At 40.0% G+C, this 25,307-nt stretch overlaps 1 protein-coding gene across 1 annotated transcript in view; it reads right to left on the bottom strand.

Moving 5' to 3' along the window:
• The window catches only part of LOC145984366 (cell division cycle protein 20 homolog), a 48,382-nt gene extending 28,324 nt beyond the window's left edge, over positions 1 to 20,058 (bottom strand). The window contains exons 1-4 of the mRNA XM_083118025.1: positions 19,947 to 20,058; positions 10,630 to 10,748; positions 9,013 to 9,143; positions 7,557 to 7,651 (exon numbers count right to left, since the gene is read on the bottom strand). Coding sequence (XP_082974151.1) covers positions 7,557 to 7,651; positions 9,013 to 9,143; positions 10,630 to 10,724 — 321 coding nt within the window. The 5' untranslated portion in view covers positions 10,725 to 10,748; positions 19,947 to 20,058. The remainder of the gene's footprint in view (positions 1 to 7,556; positions 7,652 to 9,012; positions 9,144 to 10,629; positions 10,749 to 19,946) is intronic.
• Positions 20,059 to 25,307: the final 5,249 nt, after the last annotated feature.

The following is a 25,307-nucleotide window of genomic DNA, read 5'->3' as shown; positions in this document are numbered from 1 at the left end:
GGGAAGGGTGCAGCCAGTCTGAAAAGCTTGACGGCAGAGATTGGAGAGTTTTTGGAGGTGTTTAATGTTAAGATCACTGGCAATGGAATGGGCAGCACCAACTTCCTGACCCACCTAGCCAACCTTGTCCTCACTTGTAACAACTTCACCTTTGAAAACCAAAATTTCCTACAGATCCGAGGTACAGCCATGGGTACCAGAATGGCCCCATCCTATGCAAACCTCTTCATGGGCCAACTTGAGCAAGAGTTTTTGGCTACCCAACCCCTCCAACCCCTCCTCTGGCTCCGCTTCATCGACGACATCTTCATGCTCTGGACACATGGAGAACCATCCTTGTCAGCCTTCCTGGACCAACTTAACCACTTCCGTTCCCTAAAATTCACCTGGACACACTCCCCCAACCAGATCACCTTCCTGGATGTGGACGTGCACATCGAGGGAGGACACCTGACTACCTCCATCCACATAAAACCCACCAACCACATGCAATACCTACACTTCTCCAGCTCCCACCCGTTCCACACCAAAAAAGCAATTCCATTCTCTCTGGCCCTCAGGGGACAGCGCCTGAACTCTTCACCCACCTCCCGCCAGAATTATAACCTCCGCCTACACCAGGCCCTGGTTAACCGTGGATATCCCTCCATCCTGGTCACCAAGCAAATATCACGAGCTGCCTCACATACCACTACCACCAAGAAACCTGCTGCCACCAACCCACCTGCACTCATCACCCAATATCATCCCCACCTCAACAAAATCAGGCACACACTGCACTCTCTTCTCCCAATCCTCCACAGTGATCCCGAAACCAAAAACATATTTCCCGACAAACCCAGGGTGGTTTTCAAACGCCCCCCTAACCTCCAAAACATCCTGGTCCACAACACTCCTTCACCACACATCCAACACCCCCCTGCCCATAAATGCAACCGACCCAGGTGCAAGACCTGTCCCATCCTCATCACTTCTCACACCCTCCAGGTGCACACGGCCACTGGCAAATTTACCCTCCATCCCAAAGGGACCTGCCATGCCTCAAACCTTATCTACATCCTCACCTGCAACATCTGTGGTGATTTTTACCTGGGGGAAACATCAACGGCCCTCAACCTCCGCATCAATAACCACCGCTCCTCCACCCACAACCTGGACTTCACTGTCGCCGTCCACACCAACCACCACAACATCAGTTTCAACGACTGCTTCCGGGTAGCGATCATCCACCTCCTACCCCAACCAGCCAACACCTCTGTTCGCAAAAGATGGGAGAGGGCCTATATATCGGCCATGAGTGCAACCACTCCACCTGGCCTGAACAAGGCCACCCAGTAATGCCCACCCTCACCCACCCTCCCGCCCTCCCTCCCAACTCATCCTCCCCACTCACAGTTTACGACAAGCCTGGTGACGAAACAGTGTTTTTTTCGTTCTACGCACCGCTTCTTCTTCAATGGGGACCTGGCAACTCTGCAGGACCCCAACTTCCGGTTCCGTCTTCTGTTTCTTCTCACACCGATGATGCTATAAATTAGCGAAAATTTTGAATTTTTCTACTGTCCGGTGAGTGTTTCCTTTTACCTTATTTGATTTTTACTTAGCCCTTTTGGCCCTCCTTGCTTTTATCCATTATTATCCACATTTGGTATGAATCCTTTCACGTATAACTCCTATCAACTGAACCGCCTGCGATCTCTTATTGTTTCCTACACCAAAGCTACGTCCCATGCACGCTTCCTGCACTCATGTTTGATATTGGGCCTAACACCCAAAAGCCTCACACCCAAACTGCCGTTTTCCGCCATGCCCCCAAGCATAAAACCCACGATTTTCCCACTCGCGAGAAATTTCGCTATTGAACTGACCCACGCCATGTACCGATCCCAGCTAAATCGCGCCCGAGAACTGTCCATTTCTATTCAATCCCTTACCAAAATCCTGTTGCTGACCCCAGGTAACCACCATCACAAAATAGACTCCTTCTGGCACACCGCCCATTCCATTGCCAGTGATCTTAACATTAAACACCTCCAAAAACTCTCCAATCTCTGCCGTCAAGCTTTTCAGACTGGCTGCACCCTTCCCCTTCCACTGCCGCCCAATTTCAGTCCCACACCAACATGCCCACTATTACCCGACCCCCCTCTACCATTGCCCACCCCTCCCACACCACCACAGACCCCCCCTGAAAACCAAAACTGCACTCCCATACATCGCACCTTGGGAAACAACCAGTCCACGGACAAACCCACCCCTACCAGATCCATGACCACCAATGACCCTAACCCACTCAAAAACAACCAGACTGTACTCAATTTATCCAGCCATAAACTGAGCACTGATGAAATAGCTGTTTTATCCAAAGGCCTCACCTTCTCCCCCACAACTCCCCCCAACCAATTCCGCCTACTTTTTGACATACACACATTTGCTCGCAGCCTCCGATGGCAACATTTCTGGGCCAAAAATCCCTCACTCCAAACCACTACCAGTGAAACCCACCCGAGCCTCCTTCAATTTAACCCCCCCTCCTCCCAAGATCCACCCCCCCTGCCCACCAACCACCCCTTGGAAAGATACATCACTGCCGTCATTTCCACCACCTCTGACAGCTCATTCTTAAATAACTTTCACAACCAACCTAACCTCAATCCCCCCCAACAGAAAGCTCTCAGAGACCTCCGCAACAACCACAACATCAAAATCCTCCCAGCTGACAAGGGGTCCACCACGGTGGTCTTGAACTCTCAAGACTACCTGGCGGAAGCCAACCGCCAGCTGGCTGACCCCTCCACCTACAAACCCACCACAGCTGACCTATCCGCCGAACACCTCACCAAAATCCGGGACTTCATCCACACCCGTGGCCCACCTGAAGGCCTAACAGCTCGTACCACCGCCATGTTAATACCCGACAATCCCCGCACCCCCACCTTCTATCTATTGCCCAAAATCCACAAACCTGGCAACCCTGGCAGACCCATTGTGTCCAGCTATAACTCACCTACAGAACGAATCTCAGCCTTTGTTGACTCCCATCTCCAGCCTCTTGTGAAAGCTCTGCCCTCCTACCTCCGTGACACCAACCACTTCCTCCAGAAAATCAGCACCCTCCCACCATTGCCCCCAAATACCATCCTTGCCACCATTGATGTCACTTCCCTCTACACCAACATACCTCACTCCCATGGCCTCCGCTCCATAGAATTCTATCTCAATAGCAGACCCAAACCTCACAACCCCAGCACCAACTTCCTGACCCACCTAGCCCACCTTGTCCTCACTTGTAACAACTTCACCTTTGAAAACCAAAATTTCCTACAGATCCGAGGTACAGCCATGGGTACCAGAATGGCCCCATCCTATGCAAACCTCTTCATGGGCCAACTTGAGCAAGAGTTTTTGGCTACCCAACCCCTCCAACCCCTCCTCTGGCTCCGCTTCATCGACGACATCTTCATGCTCTGGACACATGGAGAACCATCCTTGTCAGCCTTCCTGGACCAACTTAACCACTTCCGTTCCCTAAAATTCACCTGGACACACTCCCCCAACCAGATCACCTTCCTGGATGTGGACGTGCACATCGAGGGAGGACACCTGACTACCTCCATCCACATAAAACCCACCAACCACATGCAATACCTACACTTCTCCAGCTCCCACCCGTTCCACACCAAAAAAGCAATTCCATTCTCTCTGGCCCTCAGGGGACAGCGCCTGAACTCTTCACCCACCTCCCGCCAGAATTATAACCTCCGCCTACACCAGGCCCTGGTTAACCGTGGATATCCCTCCATCCTGGTCACCAAGCAAATATCACGAGCTGCCTCACATACCACTACCACCAAGAAACCTGCTGCCACCAACCCACCTGCACTCATCACCCAATATCATCCCCACCTCAACAAAATCAGGCACACACTGCACTCTCTTCTCCCAATCCTCCACAGTGATCCCGAAACCAAAAACATATTTCCCGACAAACCCAGGGTGGTTTTCAAACGCCCCCCTAACCTCCAAAACATCCTGGTCCACAACACTCCTTCACCACACATCCAACACCCCCCTGCCCATAAATGCAACCGACCCAGGTGCAAGACCTGTCCCATCCTCATCACTTCTCACACCCTCCAGGTGCACACGGCCACTGGCAAATTTACCCTCCATCCCAAAGGGACCTGCCATGCCTCAAACCTTATCTACATCCTCACCTGCAACATCTGTGGTGATTTTTACCTGGGGGAAACATCAACGGCCCTCAACCTCCGCATCAATAACCACCGCTCCTCCACCCACAACCTGGACTTCACTGTCGCCGTCCACACCAACCACCACAACATCAGTTTCAACGACTGCTTCCGGGTAGCGATCATCCACCTCCTACCCCAACCAGCCAACACCTCTGTTCGCAAAAGATGGGAGAGGGCCTATATATCGGCCATGAGTGCAACCACTCCACCTGGCCTGAACAAGGCCACCCAGTAATGCCCACCCTCACCCACCCTCCCGCCCTCCCTCCCAACTCATCCTCCCCACTCACAGTTTACGACAAGCCTGGTGACGAAACAGTGTTTTTTTCGTTCTACGCACCGCTTCTTCTTCAATGGGGACCTGGCAACTCTGCAGGACCCCAACTTCCGGTTCCGTCTTCTGTTTCTTCTCACACCGATGATGCTATAAATTAGCGAAAATTTTGAATTTTTCTACTGTCCGGTGAGTGTTTCCTTTTACCTTATTTGATTTTTATATATATATATATATATATATATAATGGATAAAAGCAAGGAGGGCCAAAAGGGCTAAGTAAAAATCAAAGAAGGTAAAAGGAAACACTCACCGGACAGTAGAAAAATTCAAAATTTTCGCTAATTTCATAGCATCATCGGTGTGATAAGAAATAGACGGACGGTTTCGGTGAATGTTTCCTTTTACCTTCTTTGATATTTATATATATATCAATGCTATTGTGTAGGGTGAGCCAGTCAAATGGGAAGATTCAAAATATTCCCTAAAAATAGAGAGCAATTATTATTTATTTTTTGAACACAAATGTACTGTACATGAGTGGAAATTACTAGTGTACCTGAAAAATGTTCATTTTTTTTTAATATGGTGTCAGTAAGATGGTGTCCTTTGATTAGCAAACATTGTCGGATTCTCAGATTAATTGATTGAATTGGTGTTTTAAGTTCACTTTATGCACAGTAAGGCTAATCGGGACTGGACCTACAGTTTAAAGTGGGATCTGAACCACTATGTGCCTCCACCCGGTACCAAACCCAGGATCCCTTGATTACAAGGTGACGATGCTACTACTGCACCATCAGGGAGACCTCGGAGTGTCAGAGTAAATCTGCCCATGACGTTGTGAGAGGCAATCAAACTGAAAGATTTCAGGAATGGCTGGTGGGCATGGTTTGGGGTTATGAGAGCGTGGGTGTGACCTTAAGCGGTAACACTGTGATGGTAAACCCTGGACGTTATGCTGACATATTGGTAACCTTTTTCCTGCCTGCCCTTGATGACTATGACCCAGATGAAGAAACACTCGGCAAGAGATCCACAACATTCCGTTGGAGATGCTACGAAGTGTCATGGGTGGATTTACTCTGAGACTCCAACAATGTGTGCAGCACCAAGGATGCCATCTTACTAACACCATATTAAAAAAATGAACATTTTTCAAGGTACACTAGTAATCTCCACTCATGTACAGTGCATTCATGTTCAAAAAAATAATAATATTTGCTCTCTATTTTTTGTGAATTTTTTAAATCTTCTCATTTGACTGCCTCACCCTGTATATAGAGATGAAATGCACCATCAAAGAATATGCACGCCATCCAGTGATAACATTAAACATACATTTCATAAAATCAACAACTATATTAAAAACCAATCCTGGAAAATATTAGACTTTAAGAAGACAAACCTTTAAAATGCATGAAATACTGTGATGACAGCAAAATAAAATAGAGAAACTTGCAAGAAAGCAAAAGCAATTATAAATAAAGCATAGCATGTGCATGTGCAAAAGAAACCAAGAAAAGTATTAAAAATAATGTGAAATCTTTCTGGACTATGTAGCTACAGATTAGAAAAGATAGAAATGTGCCTTCAAATCAAAATATGATACATGACTGCAGAATTGTAAAAATGAGTCAAAGTATAGCTGACAAATTTGCCTCATAGTTTAAATCTATTTTTGCTGAATATCCTAGAACATAATTGAATCTGAACTACTACTACTACACAATGGGCCTGTTCCAAAAGTCACACGAGTTTAACGCGTTAAACAAGTTATGGTAACTGGCTGTCCCATAAGTGCTTCCATGCATTTCATGAGGTTTATTATGCTGTCCCAAAAGTTGCATTCCCTGAGTCTCGTGAAAGAACGAGATTTTACCAAACGCACGGGCCAGGAGGCTAGTTTGTTCGGTGAGAATCATCTGCTGCTTGCAGACGACGCACATGCATGATGGCTTCAAACTGAACTAGTTTGGAAAATGTATTATAATTTTAACAGAGAGTGATATGAAGCAACATGAGCAAGATGAGTGTGCCTTAACTCTTCTTACAATGTGATTAAAATGAGTAGCAGTGTTCGCAGCAGAGTTTATTTTTGCCAGAAGCACATGCCTTCCGCTGGACACCATGCGGAAAATTTCTATAAACAAAACGCTGCATCTGCACTTTCATCTAGAGCATCCCATAAGTCTTTAAAATAACTGGTTTAGGTTTGCTTCGTCAACACTTTCAGAATGCACCCAATATGTCTCCACCAGGGATCAAACCTGGTACCTCTTCACCTGCTACACAATGCCAAATTATTTAGCTGGTTGCAATATACGGCATTGCAAACCTCTAAACTCTCAACTGATACCACAAATGCAACAAATTGGCTGTAATTGGCAAAAAAAGCCAAAATTTTCATTTTGTAAAAAAAAATCTATCAGGAAAAAAACATCCAATCAAAAAAGCAGTTTCTTGCAACTCTATTCTAGGTAGAGATTATTCATCAACTCCGACCCAGACACAACTCCTGTATGGTAACAAATCTAAATATGAATCATACTTCCAGACTTAATGCAGTCACTGAACAGCTACAACCCCACCATAACATTAATCCTAACCAGCCCTATTTCTGATGTTTCACTTGGCATCTACCCAACCAGCCACCACTCTTATAATCTAAGATTCTACTACAGGTGTGAGTATAATCCCATCAAGCATGTATTCACATTCTTGTCTCTTCATTTGCCAACACAGGGTTGTCTACCAAAATAACAAATCCAAAATTCTTATGCTTTTTATTTGACCTTTTTCCATTTCCTTAACATTTATCGACCTCTACTTAGGTATAGTTTGAAATTACTTTAACAAGAGATTTAGACTTGCTTCACTATACTGTAAAAAAATAGTAAAAATTCTTGACTGGTAGACACTCTGCTACAGCATCCAACACCTGATGATTTAGTGAGGCAGTGAAATATATATACAGTTAGCAGTGAAACCCAGAATATGGCATGCAAAAACTGTAATTTCCTTACCTTGAAATGACCAACATCAAAATTTGAAGTTGCTCGGTTTGGAATAAATCTGTCATCAAATGCTTGCCCTTTACTGCCTGGAGTTGTGTTTCTTCCTGTAAAGGTAAACAGTTTCATGCTCAGACACTATCACTATCAGGTAACACATACTTCGAAATTATATTTTTAAAAGGAAATTGAAGAGGAAGTACTAGGGACGCAACAGACTAACCAGTATCTATTGTATTGGAAAATGTAGGCATATCAGTGTATCAGTAAATTACCGATAACAGATTGATTGATTAATTACTGATAGCCTTACCCATCTGAAAAATCTACAAATAGCCTGTAAAATTCTTTCATTTTATTATTTATATGAATATAAAGATATATTCATGTTGAGGGGAATAAGCAAAGCGGTTGATAATATAAGACGAAAGCGAGTTACTAAAGATATATCCGCGAAACTTACTTGTAAATGTTTTATTAATTTCGGTGGCCTCTGCCACCATCCACTTGGGAACTTGATGCTTCACTGTTAGGTTGACTTCCGGTTCCTGTTGTTGTTTCCTCAACTACCGCTAGGGGTGCTGTGTAGCCATTTCGTCTGCTCCACGCAATGGGTTTGAGCTGTTGTAATAGTGGCAGCCAAACATGATGAGCCTGACCACTGTCGATATTCAGCTCATGCGGAAAGTGCATGTGTATCTTTTATTTTGGTGTCGATTAGGGTGTGTGATGTGTGCCTAACTGAAACTTTTTGGATCCTGTGTTTGTTGAACTTGAGGTGCCTTGCTAGTCTGGTGGTGGGTTGGGATTCTTTTGCATCCCCTAAGTGCTGTTGTATACGCTCGTTGACAGATCTGATAAATCTGCCAATGTAGTGTGAGTTGCACTCACACTGGGCATCATATACACCAGGGTTGTCTAGTGGGGAAAGGAATGATTTCGTGTGTTTGCTTAGGGCACCAGCTATTTTGTTAATTGGTTTGTGTGCGAGTTTTATGTCATATTGTTTCAAGGTCTTGGCTAGGTGGTTGGATGTAGTCTGGTGGTAAGGGAAAGCAATCCATTTAGCTTTATCACTGCTGGCTGGGTGGAGTAGGTTAGGCTGTCGTACTTGCATTTCTGCACCATGTACAGAGTTGATGTACTGTGTATCCATTTTGAAGTCCTATGTCCGTCACTATGGTAACTTCAAATCTTCTTCACTTGAACCGTGCGAGAAAGCTCTTCTGTAGAAGTTAAGCCATACATTGGCTTTATGTTGGGGTGGGTGGTTGGAAAGGGAGTGGATATACTGGTTCCCTGCCCCTGGTTTTCTATAGACCGTGGTGGTGAATTTGTTGCCCCTCCTTTTGATGGTTACAAGGTAGCAAAGCTACAACGACAGTTTTAAAATTGTAGTGCCACTAAAGTTACAACTATACATTTTATACCTAGCTACAGTAGTGTGTTACACCTGAGCACTGCTTACCAGGTGATTTTTTTGGTGTCCTACCATTGGTCTTCTTCTTAGTTGCACGGGCTTGTTTGTTAGGTGTCTTTGAAGTAAAAGAGCTGCCACTAGATGAAGGCTGTGTTTTTCCTGATGGGCCTGCACTGCAACTGTGGTGATATCAACAAAGAGAAAAGTGAATTATATTTCCTCATTATTTTCCTTCAGGCCACAGCAACTATTTAGAACATAATATCACTCATACCTTTTATGATGAAAATTCTGTCCACTAATCATTATGTACTGGTTTTCTTCAGGATAAGAACTTAGCTATTTAAGGGATAAAAATAACGAGTTTAAATTGGATGATACAAATGTGTAGATATCCATCAAGTTGTTCACAGGATATCTTATTCAATTTTACCACAAATTCCCTGAATTTACTACATGGTTTTATGCTTGTAGTAATGGTGGCATTCCTTGATAATCACAGAATTTATCATCATCCATTCACTTTATTATAATGAAACCAACATATGGATTTTCAGCTCTGTAGTTTCAAAACTAAAGTGAGAATGGCAACCATTCATTTCCAGTTATCTAAAATTTTACTCTCTGGTTACATTCACATGAGTACATATAACAAGAAAATAAAAGTTTCCTGCCTTCAAAAATAAAAGTTAAATGTGGCAACCATGCATTCAAGATTATCAACTATTTCTCTAATTGGTTGTGTGAATAATCCCGTGAGATATGCAAAATCATGGAAAATTGATTAATCCTGCTGTAAAAAATTGAAAAGCAAAAATGCACTCCTTTACATAGGAACTTAATACTCTAATAACTACATGAATGTTCTATTATAAAGGAAATTTTTATTTTATTTCCTTTTTAGGTCAAATTTAGGATGACATTCAACATTTTAACATCAAAATGCCATTTTATAAGCTCTTTTTGATCCTGAAATGTTTGTTGATCACCATAAACATGTCGCCCATGTAAGAGCATAAATTAATCATTATACTGATTCTCAACTTTCAATCGTAAAAAGTAATTTCTAAAAAATATATCGATGGCAACCATGGCACTACATGAAGGAGCTTATGTCTCTTTCCTCTATACATGCCATATCTAGCAAGTCTTTTGAAGGCTGACCTGTTTCTCTGTGGATGTTGGACCACTTTCAAGTCACTGGAACCATTAAATGCACATTGAAATTTGTCTCCTGTGGAGCATGCATGGATTCTTGCCCCCAAACCCCTTCTCCAAGATTGTTTCTGACGTGGTTTGAACTGGAATGCTCTGCATAGAAAGACATGAATTCAGCTTGAATTCCAGTGCTACACCAGATTACATATCTGATTCTAGTTGATTCCAGTAGCCTAAACTGGAAAAAGTTTTTCATGATCCCTGCATACACATTTAGACTTAAATTTTCTTCATCTTTAATTGAAAGGGGGCTTCAGTAGACTATGTAGAGTAAGATTCTCTCTTGGGAAATAGAGGATTGATATACTTCTAAAAAAGGCTGTTGAAAAATCCCTGCAAAAGTCCTAGGTTTAAAGTTTGAGCATATCAAATTTTCCAATTTGATTTTCAATGGACTGTTTTACAATTCTGTAGCATACAATTTTCCATATAAAGAAATTTTAATACCTGGGCTCTTGGTCATAGCAATGACTTATGTTGATTACAGAGTTCTCATCATTTTCATAGGACTTGCTCACGTTAGCATTGCTATGGTGTGCCATTCTTGATGATTTCCCTCTCTGAACCTAAAATTAAAGAGTTTCAAAAAAGATATTGAAGTACAAAACAGGTGCAAGTACCACCACTCCCAAGTAAATATTTTGGTGCAAAGTGATGGATGAGTAAATACATCTTTTTGACCACCATACAATACTCATGTTGCACAACAAAACAATAATGACATATACACCATGTCCAAAAATGATTATCGGGGTTTCAAGTAGTTGGAATATTGCCAACAGATGAAGGTGAACGTCTATATTGTCCATGCACAATAAAAAGGCTGTGGAAGTTTGCTACCCTGAGCACTTATCATTTGGTTTCCCATCAATCACAGCGGCATAAGTGTATTACAAAATTGAGACTCCAGAAGTCCTTTTGTGTCACTGAATTTGCAAGGTCTGGTTCTGCTGTTTCAGTTCTGAGAGCTTTTCAAAGGCGATTTGGAATTGACCCTCCATCCGATACCAACATTCGTCGATGGTTTAATAAGTTTCAAACAACTGGATGTGCCTGCAAATCGAAGAGTTCTGGACATCCAAGAGTGTCAAATGAAAACATCGTGAAGCACTGGACTACCCATTGAACTATATAGCTAAGTATAACTGGAAGGACTGCTTTGTGGCACAAAAATGACGCCATTCTCTTGCTTCATTACACCAGAGAACGTGGGAAGAAAAGCTAAAGCAGGCAAATTTTTGTATGGCGGCAAATGGATTTTTATGACAGATTATTTATGAAATAAAAGCCATAATTTATGAGAAAACATTACAATGAATATGTCATCTATATTCAAACAACACGGGATTTAAGATTAAAATAACGATATCAATGCATTTTTAAGAACTTCTTGGTAAAAGTTGATTAATATTGAGAATTCTGCAGCTGCTGTCCGCATCGTGTTGCCACAATATTATTGTTGATATCAGTGAGACTCTGAGCATGATTGGATTGAAACCATCGAAGAAATATTGGGAAGAAAAGAAATGTAGCTTTAACGCATGGATCCATTATTTATTTATAAATGCAACACTACATGCAAATGTCCACTCATTGTGTCTTCCAGCTGACAGCATGAAACTAACAAGAACTGTGCAAGAAAATAATAATTAAAAAGTACGGAATAGATTGAAAAGTACATGAATATGCACAGAAACTTTGATTTTACTCTGTATTGAGTGAGGCTAAATTTTGGTTTAGTTAGAAATGCATATATTTTGGACACGTTAACTCTTCCTTTTACTTCACATTTAATTACAGTCATCAACTATTAACAAATACATTTAGGCATAGTATACACATATTTTAGGAATGATACTTGCCAATAAAAGTGGACACCTGGGCAATTATCTACACGATTTGTACATCCAAATGCTGAATATGACCGTAGCATGTTCAACCCACTTAAGACTGGATAAATTGTTCAAAACAACACATGCCAACTATTAATGTAGTGAAGAAACACTTAATAAGACATTCATTTGTAGCACTGAATGCATAAATATGGTTAAATTATGTTTCTTTTTCTCCTATACGAAAGCAACAAGGCAAGAAAATACACGCCAGTTTATGGGAATTCTCATGTTCCCTGGAGGAACTAATTGCAAAAGTGACTTCAATATTCATGGCTGATCAGCACTGCAGCAAGTGTTCCAGTTATATATAGTTCAATGGGACTACCAGATGGATGTGTGCCGGTCATGAAAGGTGCTCACATTGAACACTTACATAAGGTACACTATGTAAACTTGTTGAGTTGTTGTTTACTCCCAAATAAGCTTTTTCCTTGTACCCCACATACAAGGGAAATTAAACGACTATGAAACCCCGATAATCATGTTTGGACATGCTGTATTAATATATATAGAGAGAGTAATGGGGGATTGTTTGTGTCACATGAGGGTGTAGCTCAATGAGAAGGTGCAGTTAATGAGGTACGACTGAAGAGTGAGTTAGTCACTTACCTAGTAGGCACATGCAAAGCTGCTACAAAAATTGATATATGATTTTAGGAAGCATTTACATTATCAAAAATGCTTGAGGAAATTCTTCCGTCTTAAGCACGTCTTATAATATTTTGTTTCCTTTAAACCACTTGCTTTAAGCCTACTTTAGACGGAAGCATAAATGCTATGTAAATGGTTATATACCAGACAATACTTTACATGGAAGCAGTGCAAAGTGTGCAGAAAACATTAGGCAACATATACAGCACAAAGGGCCATCATTTAATAACTGATAAATTTAAAGAGGAAGAGACAATTTAAAAGAGGAAATTGTTAATTAATGAGACATCATGTAAACAAGTCGACACATGCTCATAATAACAACACGTAAACATCAATCTTATTATAACACCATTAAGCCATGTTTCCATGATATGAAAACTGAATATGCTGACCAAGGCAGAATTTATTTTATTTTAAAACAAACTAAACGTAACGTTTCAACCTTCTAGCAAGGTCTTCTTCAGACTCTTCCAGTTTGTACTTGGTACAGAGTCTGAAGAAGACCTTGCTAGAAGGTTGAAACATTACGTTTAGTTTATGTTTTAAAATAAAATAAAATCAGTCTCATCTATGTACCGAGATATTTCAGTGATCGATGATTATATTTGAAACAACTGGTGTATTCTTCCATACATGTACTTTATGCACTATAAAGTATTAGGTACGTGTGAAAGTTCTACCTGTTTTTGGTGTGCAGATAGAAGTGCGAACAACAAAAACCGTACGTAACTCACCTAGGACTGTGCATAATCACCATCGCAATTGATGACCTCTTGCCATCTTGCTGATAGGAAATGAATCCCATGACGATAAAAGTCCTGTTGTGTGGAGTCTCCTTTGAAATCGCACCACACACTCAGCACCTTCTTGGGATGAAGTTCTGGTTTGGACGTCGATGTCAGTGCTTCAGAAACATGGCACAGTCCTGCGATGTTTTACGTTCTGGTACATAATCCACTTCTCATTGCCCGTGACAATGTGTGGCAAGAACTGGTCATTTTTGTACCGGGAAAGCAAGGCAACACAGGTCACGACTCGCCCCTCTCATTGACTTGCACTCAGCTGATGTGGAATCCAACGATCGAACTTTGGGGTGAAACCCACCACATTGAGCCATCTTTTGACTGTTGTCCTGTGTACCTGGAAGGTGTCCGCTAATCCCACTGTGATTGGCTTCGGGTTGTTTCTTATGGCTTGGCCAAGATCCTCTTTGGAAAACATTGCTGGTCATCCAGACCGTGGTTGATCTTGACAGCTTCTGTCTCCTTCCCTGAAATTTTCGAAAACCAGCAACATGTTGTTGTTGTCAACTGCATCTGCCCCATACATATGCCACATGTTGCAGCCGCAGTAAAGCCTCTATCAAACTCAAAAAGTATATGCCTGATGTGTTCCTTATGGGTCTCCATTTCACCCACACGCTACTCTGTCCACTAACAGCTCCTCATCCACACTCACTGCCTCTTGCTGCTCTAAGATTCCCCCGATTACATGACAACAGATTCATACTCTGCCAGCACCATCTGTGAGGTTGTAACTCTGTGAAACAGTGACCTGTCAATAACAGGTAGAACTTTTGGTTTGGTTTGAGTTGGTGTTTTAAGTCCACTTTGTGCACAGTAAGGCTAATCGGGACTGGACCTACAGTTTAAAGTGGAATCCAAACCACTATGTGCCTACACTGGGTATCGAACCCGGGACCCCTTGATTACAAGGCAACGAGGGTAGAACTTTTGCACTTACCTAATACATATTTAAGCAGTGCCACTGATTTGTACCTAAAACTGTTTCATAGGAATTTTTTTTCCTCTCAGATATTTTTCAGAACATGTCGCAAAATTCAGAATTTTTCTGATTCCTTATCTTGGCAATATAGCTATTCTTCTTGTGCAAAGTACATATTTAATGCGAAATATTTCTAAGTCCACTTTTATGCTCAGATAGGTCATTCTGGACTAGGATCTGAACCACTGTGCAATGTTCCTACTCAAACTTGATTCCTTGATTACAAAGTGCTGCACAATAATTGCTACAAAGAGTGGAAAAAAAAAATGTACAAAAGCTTTAATCGAATTATCCTGAATTAACTTGCGTGACAAGGAGCTACATTAATGATTTTAATTTTTCAACATATTGTAAGGAAACAAATTTTAAAAAATTTATACACTACATGTTACTTATATGTTTTAAAATTTGAAGATTCCAGTTTTCTGTCTAATAAATTTTGGAAAAAAAGATCCATTTTTAAAAAATATATACCGGAGTGACTAGCTTCAATAGGTGATGAGCTATTTTCACCAGACTTTTAACTGCACATGCACATGATCTACAACTTTACGGAAGTGTGCATTCATTTTCATGATGGCAACAAGTGCACACCATGGAGCTGGAAAAATACTGCAAGGTGTTCTGATATGGACTGCTGCTGCCAATATGTTATGAGTAGTAGGCATGAAGGGGTATTAAATTCCTAAATGCTTTCATTGTTAAGTTCGGAGCGTCAGGTTTAGAGCTGTTAACATTAAAATTGGTAAATGTTCTGAATGTTTAATGATTTTTTCAAAGTTTCATAGAAAGAAAGTATTGCAGAATTGATTGTTACAGTAAATTTGAACTTTGGTGAAAGTAATTACCATTCTTTTGGAGTTTAGATAAGTGCAATTTATCAGCGGAAAAAAGACAAAAATTACCTTATGCAAGAATCCATATTTCCCATCGACAATACACGTTTCATTCAAGAAGAAAGAGAAATAATCCTCCAGGGCAACCATTTATAGACACCATATGATTTAACAGACTACACGCTACCCTGAAGATGGAGGCAGATTCAGCCTCCGAATCGTTGGTATTTTTTCAAAAATAACACAGCGGTTAAAAGTCCAAAACCAAGAATGAACAAAGCGAAAGTATCGCAGAATAGTGGAAATGATTGCAAAAATTTCTGAGAGTAATTAGCACTAATTTCCCGAAAAGTCATATTTATCAGCAAAAAGTAGATGTAAAAGGTACCTTACACAATATCCGGGTTTCCAATCGACATGGCATTCCACAGATGCCAACACGAGGCTTGAAGGAGTTTCATGCTTGAGACCAGCTCCAACATGATGAGATATTGAAAGCATTTAGGTGATTATTATAATGTTAAGAGCCCTAAACCTATCCCACCTAACCTAACCACAAACGCATTTAGACATATTATTTGAATACTAAGAGCACTAAACCTGACTTGCCTAACCTAACTATGAATACCTATCGCACCACACACTTGAGACATTAGATGGCAGCAGCAGTCTGTAAGCAAGATGACAGTAAACAAATGGTTGGTTGCAAGGGAAAATCATGTAGGAGTATATGGAAGTGAAAAAACATCCTCAAGCAAATGCGCAGTAAGTAATCACTAGAACTCTGAAGTATATGTTAACAGACATAAATAGAAATCGAACCATGAAAAAAATGCTTGTGTACCACGATGGAACTGGAATTCAACAATCAGAACTTGGGATTTAGAATTACTTCTGTAAATACTTTTTTGTCATTATTAGCTCATGGAGATGGCATTATAACTAAGTATTTGGTGATTTTGTGGAGTATCATTTATGAAGTCGCTGACAGCTCCATGATGATGTGAACTGCATGTGGGTAGTTACTTGTGGGAATGATTTTAGTTTGTTCGACTTGGGTTTCAAGTCCACTTTATGCACAGATAGGCTAATCAGGACTGGAGCTAAAGTTTAAAGTGGGTCCAAACCACTGTGCAATGTGTTTCCGCGTGTTTCTAGTGTGTATAAAATGCAATTGCCTTTGTAGGTCATGACATTGTAAAAATTAGAAAATATATTTGAAAACAATTTGCACGTGGTTATGTTTCAGTGTACATAACTGTGGGTAACTGTATTAGTCATTTAGGATTATCATGAGTATCACTTGTTGTGCTGATTGTACAGGTGCCCCTGCAACCATGTACCGAGAAGTGCATACTTTCAAGGTATTTCATTTCAAAAATTCTCCTACAGATGTAATTTATCTATTTGACAAATGTGGTGCGATTTTATGGTATTGATAATTTCACATAGTTAAGTTGCGAATATTGGGTTTGATGTTAATAGCAATCTGACGCTTTTGTTAGGTTATTAGGTCTGATGTTCACAGTAACTTTAAATTATTCTTTAAATTTCCACATATGATTTTGTGCATATAGACCAAAATTTGCTTTAAAAAAAAAAGTGGTGGGAAATGAGAAATTGGTAACAGTTCAGATTGTTTTAAGATTTCTTTCAAATTCTCCTAGCAGAAAGACTATTTATCATAGCATTTTGGCAATCACTGTCACACGACACTAAAACCTTCCTTAAAGTAATGAGCACTATTTGGATTTCGATAAAAAGTTATTTATGTTGAAAAAAAATACAGTAAAAATTTACTATCCTTTGGACACCTCTTATTTTTTTGTTTCGTTAATTTTTGACATTTGTGCTTACGTATCTGCTTCGCGGAACATTCCTGAAGGTGTATCAATGTTGTTTTGATGAAATTAAGAGCAATTTTTCACATTACCAGTACATCTTTCTGGTAGGCCTTTTCGCTTGCCTGAGACACAATATCGCGAGTACACCTTCCTACATAATCGCACGTCGTGCTTGTCTTTTGGCAAATTTTTGACATTCGTACTTACGTATCTCCTTCGCGGAACATACCTGAAGGTGTATTGACGTTGTTTTCATGAAAGTAAGAGCAATTTTTCACATTACCACTACTTCTTTCTCCTAGCCTTTCCGCTTGCCTCACACACAATATGGCACGTACACCTTCCTACATAATGACACGTCGGGCTTGTCTTTCCTCGATTTTCAATTGTTATGCAGTGTTTCAACCTTTGGAACCCAAGAAATGCCCATGAACAAAGTTCATCAGATCTATTTCTTTTTCATTTTTCGCGTTCTTTTACGAAGAAAAATGTAATCTTTCGTGGTGATATCCGTGAATCGTTTTTGGGGCTATCCGTCCTGGAATAAGTGAGAAACATCTAGAAATTGCAAAATAAGCTAAAACAAGGCATTAGTTTTCGGAATGGAAACTGTCAATTTTTGTGATTTTTTTTTGTTTCACAACCAAATATATATATTCCTGATACTACCACGACACCAAATTTTAAGTATGTTTCCTAACCTAAACATGTGCCAATGGTTCGTGGGGCTAGTGCCAATGGTTCATGGGGCTAGCGCCAATGGTTTGTGGGGCTAGCGCCAATGGTTTGCAATTATTTCCAATTTCTAGATCCTGATACTAACACGACACCAGATTTTAACTATGTTTCCTAACCTAACTAAACTAACCTAACCACGTGCCAATGGTTCGTGGGGCTAGCACCAATGGTTCGTGGGGCTAGTGCCAATGGTTCACAATTATTTCCAATTTCTAGATCCTGATACTAACACGACACCAAATTTTAACTATGTTTGCCTAACCTAACCGAACTAACCTAACCACGCGCCAATGGTTCGTGGGGCTAGTGACACGCCATCCTTCTAACTCTCGTTGCAAACGCAGACAGTTCGAAACACTGGATACCCAATGAACATGAACAAAACACAATCACGACGAGTGATGCATGAAGAAGAAGACGATGCGTGCTGGTGTACGAAGGTGTATGCACCAAACTCTATTCTCCGTCGGAGAATCCAAACGAACAATATGAATTTCATCTATGAAACATTCCCACATCACACAAAACACCTTCCCGATGTTCGACAATGCTACAGGAACTTATTACAGTAAGTAGTTTCTTCTGTAAAAATAAATAAATGTGTCCGAAGGATAGTCAACTAGTACCAAAAAAAGCACTCAATGTTAAAAATTGAGTTTTTTTTCATGTAAAAAGCATAATGGCACCTTGAACTATGTTCCGCAATACACAATTGGTAAGTACGAACCATGCAAAACACAAAATATCAGATTTTAATGTGTCTCCGATCTATGAAACAGTTACCAAACAAAAGTAACTTGGGCCGAGAAATTTAACGCATGTTGGACACACTTTTTGGCTATATAACATGTTTATTTGTTATTTCCATATCTTGAAAGTCATCTTGCCCTTGGTCTTAGCATCATAATTACTCTCCTATATACTTACAATGTTACTATTTGTGTGTTTTGAAGGTTAGGATGGTTAAATTTGATCGCCTTAATAATTCCGTGCAGGGAAAAAGAAAAGTTTCTGAGGTCAACATACGAAGCATAGGTATGACTGAAGATGACCGGACCACTCTCCGATTTTCTTCATATTTGGCACATACTTACTAATTGAGGCTTGCGAATCTGAAGTTAAAATTTGTCGGAAACGTCTAGAAATTTCAAATTAATTGCGAACCATTGACGCTAGCCCCACGAACCATTGACGTGTGGTTAGGTTAGTTTCGGTTAGGTTAGGCAAATATAGTTAAAATTTCATGTCTTGGTAGTATCAGGATCTAAAAATATGCGAACCATTGACGCTAGCCCCACGAACCATTGACGTGTGGTTAGGTTAGGCAAACAGTTAAAATTTTGGTGTTGTGTTAGTATCGGGAATATATATATATTTGCTTCTGAAACAAAAAAAATCGCGAAAATAGATTTTCCATTCCGAAAACTAACACCTTATTTTCGCTTATTTTGCAATTTATAGACGTTTCCAACAACTGTTAACTTCAGATTCGTGATTAGGAGGCCTCAGTTAGTGAGTATGCCAAATATGAAGAAAATCGGAGAGGGGTCTGGTCATCTTCAGTCGTTCCCGAAGTATATTAACACTTACGCATCTAACTTTTCACAAATTGATACTTTCTGCGACTTTAAAAGACGGAAGTTAGTGCCGCTGAACTTCAAACTTAGTAACATTCTAATTTCCAGTATTCGAAACGACTTCATCATCATCTTGTGAGACTAGTACAAATAGTTACAAAATCTTGTCCGACAAACCCTGCTGTACCTAACGTTTACATGTTATTTAATTCTTCATTCCTGCACGAGAGTACAAAGAATCTACAACAGAACATGTAAGTTATTTTCGTGAAAAAGATAAATGTAATCCGACACACAAACATATTTCATAAAAAAATCATTCTTTTCAATCTTGCACATATTAGTTCTTCTGTGAACGGGAACTTTCCTGTTCAATGTTCAAGTTAAAATCAAAATACTATCAACCCGAAATATGCAGAGATTTATATAAAATACCTTATGGTTCCAATTGCGTCCAACTTTAAGACAATTTGTGTAAATAACGACAGAATTCGTTGCATTCACTGCACATTGAATTTAAATGGCGAGCTAGAGAAAATCATTAATGGCATGATGGGTAAAAATATCAGGGTCTCCTATCGCACAATACGAGACCACCTTGGTGTTCTGACGTCATATCGATACTGCCTACGTTGTTAGATTTTGTTATCCTAGCATAAATACACAACAAGTATATTATTTATGCTAAGGGAAATAAAACTAACAACAACTTAGGCATTTAACGTAACAATCAAATCTTTCCACGGTGACGTCAAAACGCAAGGTTGCTCTCGCGTTGTCCGATAAGGAAGGGAGACTGCTGCCTGCTGCTTTAAACCGGTGATCAACAAATCACGGTCACTCCAGAGACTGTACTTCAATTTCTTTCTTTTTTTCTTCAATTTCACTCTATTTTAGATAGTAATGTAATTCAAATAAAAAAGTAGAATTCCATAATACTTTACAGCATGGAAATTACGATAGAATGCCAGGAAATTGCCAAATAAACGCATTTGGTTTCGATGAAGGGTCCTGTTATTTGTCCATCACCGGAGCATATATATATATATATATATATATATATATATATATATATATATATATATATATATAAAACTCGCTCGATATATTGTTTGGTACATATTAATATATGGCAGGTGTTCATTCGGTTACGCAGACAACCCAATTTAAATATGTATGTATTATAGAAACTAGTATCTCTACCTCCCTTGTTGGGGTGTAAGGGGTGATCTTCCATGTAGTACACCCAAATGTCAACCTCACTTCCACGTTAGTGCACCCTGGACTTAAGACTAACGAGGCTCTGGCGACTGGCCCCATGACCAGTATAATTTTGTTTGTATTGTCCTGTTCTTTTGTCCTTATGTGTGCTGAGTGCCCGTTTACAGCCTCAGCTTTTAAGAGAAGTCAGAACATTTTAATATTTTATGATTTTAGTTGCAACGATAGAGTTGTTATTTGTAATGGTAAGGGGCTGGCCCCCGTATAATGTGACGGGAGCAAAATAGCCTAAGTGCTGACGCTCCCAAAATTTTAAATTCAAATTCTAGTCAAATTCTACCTCCCTTGCCCCCTCGTCCCCGCTGCAATGGTTGAAAGCCCGTGCTTTCAGGTCCCTCAGTCTATCTCCTATAAAACAGATAGGGGGTTGGTTTCCATTCGATTCCTTTGTAAATCCTCTAAAGAACTCAAGGGAAAATTTTCTGCAGTACTTATGTTCTCTGTATTTACACAACATTTTACACGTTGTACAATATGGGATGTAGTTTTATTATTTATGAAATGGGAACGTGTTATGTGCAGACAATAATGTTATGCTTTCTTAATTTTTTATTTCTTTTTACAATTATGAAATATATAATGATTAAATTACAAATATTTGCTCAGGCTCTCTCTCGCTCTCGTTTTAGTAGTGTTTTTTTTAAATATACTAATATCTTGGCCTCCAACGGATGTATTTATTTGGGCAAGAGAACGCACATTCATATTGTTGTTGGTTTGGTTTATTTTACTTCTCTTTTCTGCCACATTTGGTTAACGCGAAAATGAGGATGATGTGATGAAATTAATGAAGGGACCTCGAACAATCCAGGCCGGGATTCGAACCCGTGATGAGCGTGCATTCTTGTTCCTGTGTTGTACTCTGCAGTGAATAATGAAATAATTTGAAATGAAAAATGTATCTCAGAACTCAAGAAGCCAAATTAATATTATTGAAGAAACTACAAAAAATTGTATTTTGTTACCTGTTTTGTTTCTGTGAATAAAGTGGACTTAAAACACCAACTCAACCAACCGTGGGGGGGGGGAGTGATTATCACAGCGCGCTAGGACACCAGGAGTTTCGGGTTCGAACTCCGACCTGGACATGGGTGTTCTTTGTGTTTGTCCCTTCATTAATTTACCATATCATCTTCGCAATTAACCAAATTATAGAAAAAAGCGACGCTAAGTAACAAAAATCAAGTCAAATCATTGATTGATTGCTTGATTTGGTTTATTTTACTTCGCTTTCCGCCACTTTTGGCTAATCGCGAAGATAATACAATATAATTGATGAAGGGACACACTCAAAAAATACCCATGGCCAAGCCGAGATTCGAACCCAGGATCTCTCGCTTAGTAGTCAAATCAAATCTTTTTTATTTTCAAATGTGCGTGGGGGTTACGTGGACTTTTTTTTTAGTACTCGTTCATCATTTTGCAATCTTTTCCTGTTATTGACGTTCTATTTTTAGGAATACTGGGCCCTAAAGGGGGGAGGGTATGAGCCACACCATCCCCCCTTGAGCACGCCACTGATTACTATCCCAAGTGTCGACGTCACCGCACGTCACTGCATTTTGGCATTAATTTTGCTTGTAAATCCCAACTCTACTATAAAACCTTATACTCAAAGATGAAATAAAAATCTGGGTAAACCTTTTAACACCCCTCTGCTTGGCAGAGAAAGTCTACTTGGGGAAAATAAATGTGTGTCATAAGATCTACCTACCTGGGTGAATGCTTTATGCAAATTTTCTTAACTGGCAGGGATAGCATTCCCCTGTATTTACCAACACTTCTAGCACTGGAACATGTGACATGTGGTGTCATGATGGTTACACCAACAGTGTATATACCATAATGGAGGGTTGTATGACGACTTTGTGCATGTTTCTCTATGCATCAGAATAGTTTGATTGCCCTCAAATAGAAATTAAAATATTGGAAATTCTTGTCTGGGGGTCGGTATGGGAAGATGCTTGTTTAATGCAGAAGGTAGGAAGATGTTTACACAAATTATTCTAGCTGGAGGATACTTTATGTATGAAAGTTTTCTTAACTGTGGGATAGAATTCCCCTCATTCTCTACCATTTCCAGCACTGCTAACAAAACCAAATTTATGGTCATTTTGTCTCTCAATGTACTCCTACACCTCATTAATACGAACTAATTTCAGTTTCTTTGAATGTTTCTTTTATTAAAAAGTAGAAACAAATTATTGATTGTAAAAAAAGATTGATTGATTGTATTGGTGTATTAAGTCCACTTTATACACAGAGGCTAATCGGGACTGGACCTACAGTTTAAAGTGAGATCCGAACCACTATGTGCCTCCACCAGGTATCGAACCCAGGACACCTTGATCACAAGGCGACGACACTACCACTATGCTATCAGGGACGCCCTGCAGCCAAAAATAAATTTAGGTATTAAACCAATGGCAAAATGAGTGATAATAATTTTGGCCTGAATGTACAGCCATTGTCCCACTGATTGGGGTCTCACTAGCGTACGCAGGATATATATTTTCCCCCCAGGGGTTTGAATTAAAAAATGGATATATATATATTATATATATATATATATAAAACTCGCTCGATATATTGTTTGGTACATATTAATATATGGCAGGTGTTCATTCGGTTACGCAGAGAACCCAATTTAAATATGTATGTATTATAGAAACTAGTATCCCCACTGGCGTACGTAGGAGGGAAGCTGATGGGGCTGCAGCCCATCACAAGATTTTGAAAGAATCACAATTTTCAAATGAAAATAGTAAAGAACTCGGGAAAAAGCGGAGTGGTAAATGTTGAGTGTTGGATGTTCTTTGTGGGTATCCATTAATTTCAGCATATCATCACTAATCACTCATCATCGCTGTTAGCAAAAAGTAACGCGAAATAACAACAATTTTATAGTGGATCCCGCTCCCTTGGAACGCAGCTATGTAATATCCATTTTTTAATTCAAACCCCTGGGGGGAAAATATATATCCTGCGTACGCTAGTGAGACCCCAATCAGTGGGACAATGGCTGTACATTCAGGCCAAAATTATTATCACTCATTTTGCCATTGGTTTAATACCTAAATTTATTTTTGGCTGCAGGGCGTCCCTGATAGCATAGTGGTAGTGTCGTCGCCTTGTGATCAAGGTGTCCTGGGTTCGATACCTGGTGGAGGCACATAGTGGTTCGGATCTCACTTTAAACTGTAGGTCCAGTCCCGATTAGCCTCTGTGTATAAAGTGGACTTAATACACCAATACAATCAATCAATCTTTTTTTACAATCAATAATTTGTTTCTACTTTTTAATAAAAGAAACATTCAAAGAAACTGAAATTAGTTCGTATTAATGAGGTGTAGGAGTACATTGAGAGACAAAATGACCATAAATTTGGTTTTGTTAGCAGTGCTGGAAATGGTAGAGAATGAGGGGAATTCTATCCCACAGTTAAGAAAACTTTCATACATAAAGTATCCTCCAGCTAGAATAATTTGTGTAAACATCTTCCTACCTTCTGCATTAAACAAGCATCTTCCCATACCGACCCCCAGACAAGAATTTCCAATATTTTAATTTCTATTTGAGGACAATCAAACTATTCTGATGCATAGAGAAACATGCACAAAGTCGTCATACAACCCTCCATTATGGTATATACACTGTTGGTGTAACCATCATGACACCACATGTCACATGTTCCAGTGCTAGAAGTGTTGGTAAATACAGGGGAATGCTATCCCTGCCAGTTAAGAAAATTTGCATAAAGCATTCACCCAGGTAGGTAGATCTTATGACACACATTTATTTTCCCCAAGTAGACTTTCTCTGCCAAGCAGAGGGGTGTTAAAAGGTTTACCCAGATTTTTATTTCATCTTTGAGTATAAGGTTTTATAGTAGAGTTGGGATTTACAAGCAAAATTAATGCCAAAATGCAGTGACGTGCGGTGACGTCGACACTTGGGATAGTAATCAGTGGCGTGCTCAAGGGGGGATGGTGTGGCTCATACCCTCCCCCCTTTAGGGCCCAGTATTCCTAAAAATAGAACGTCAATAACAGGAAAAGATTGCAAAATGATGAACGAGTACTAAAAAAAAAGTCCACGTAACCCCCACGCACATTTGAAAATAAAAAAGATTTGATTTGACTACTAAGCGAGAGATCCTGGGTTCGAATCTCGGCTTGGCCATGGGTATTTTTTGAGTGTGTCCCTTCATCAATTATATTGTATTATCTTCGCGATTAGCCAAAAGTGGCGGAAAGCGAAGTAAAATAAACCAAATCAAGCAATCAATCAATGATTTGACTTGATTTTTGTTACTTAGCGTCGCTTTTTTCTATAATTTGGTTAATTGCGAAGATGATATGGTAAATTAATGAAGGGACAAACACAAAGAACACCCATGTCCAGGTCGGAGTTCGAACCCGAAACTCCTGGTGTCCTAGCGCGCTGTGATAATCACTCCCCCCCCCCCCACGGTTGGTTGAGTTGGTGTTTTAAGTCCACTTTATTCACAGAAA

The sequence above is a fragment of the Lepisma saccharinum genome, chromosome 2, assembly GCF_977018435.1.
Source record: "Lepisma saccharinum chromosome 2, izLepSacc3.1, whole genome shotgun sequence".
Classification (NCBI taxonomy): Eukaryota; Metazoa; Arthropoda; class Insecta; order Zygentoma; family Lepismatidae; genus Lepisma; species Lepisma saccharinum.
Note: the sequence above shows the minus strand (reverse complement) of the source record. Positions and strands in the feature narration are given on the sequence as shown.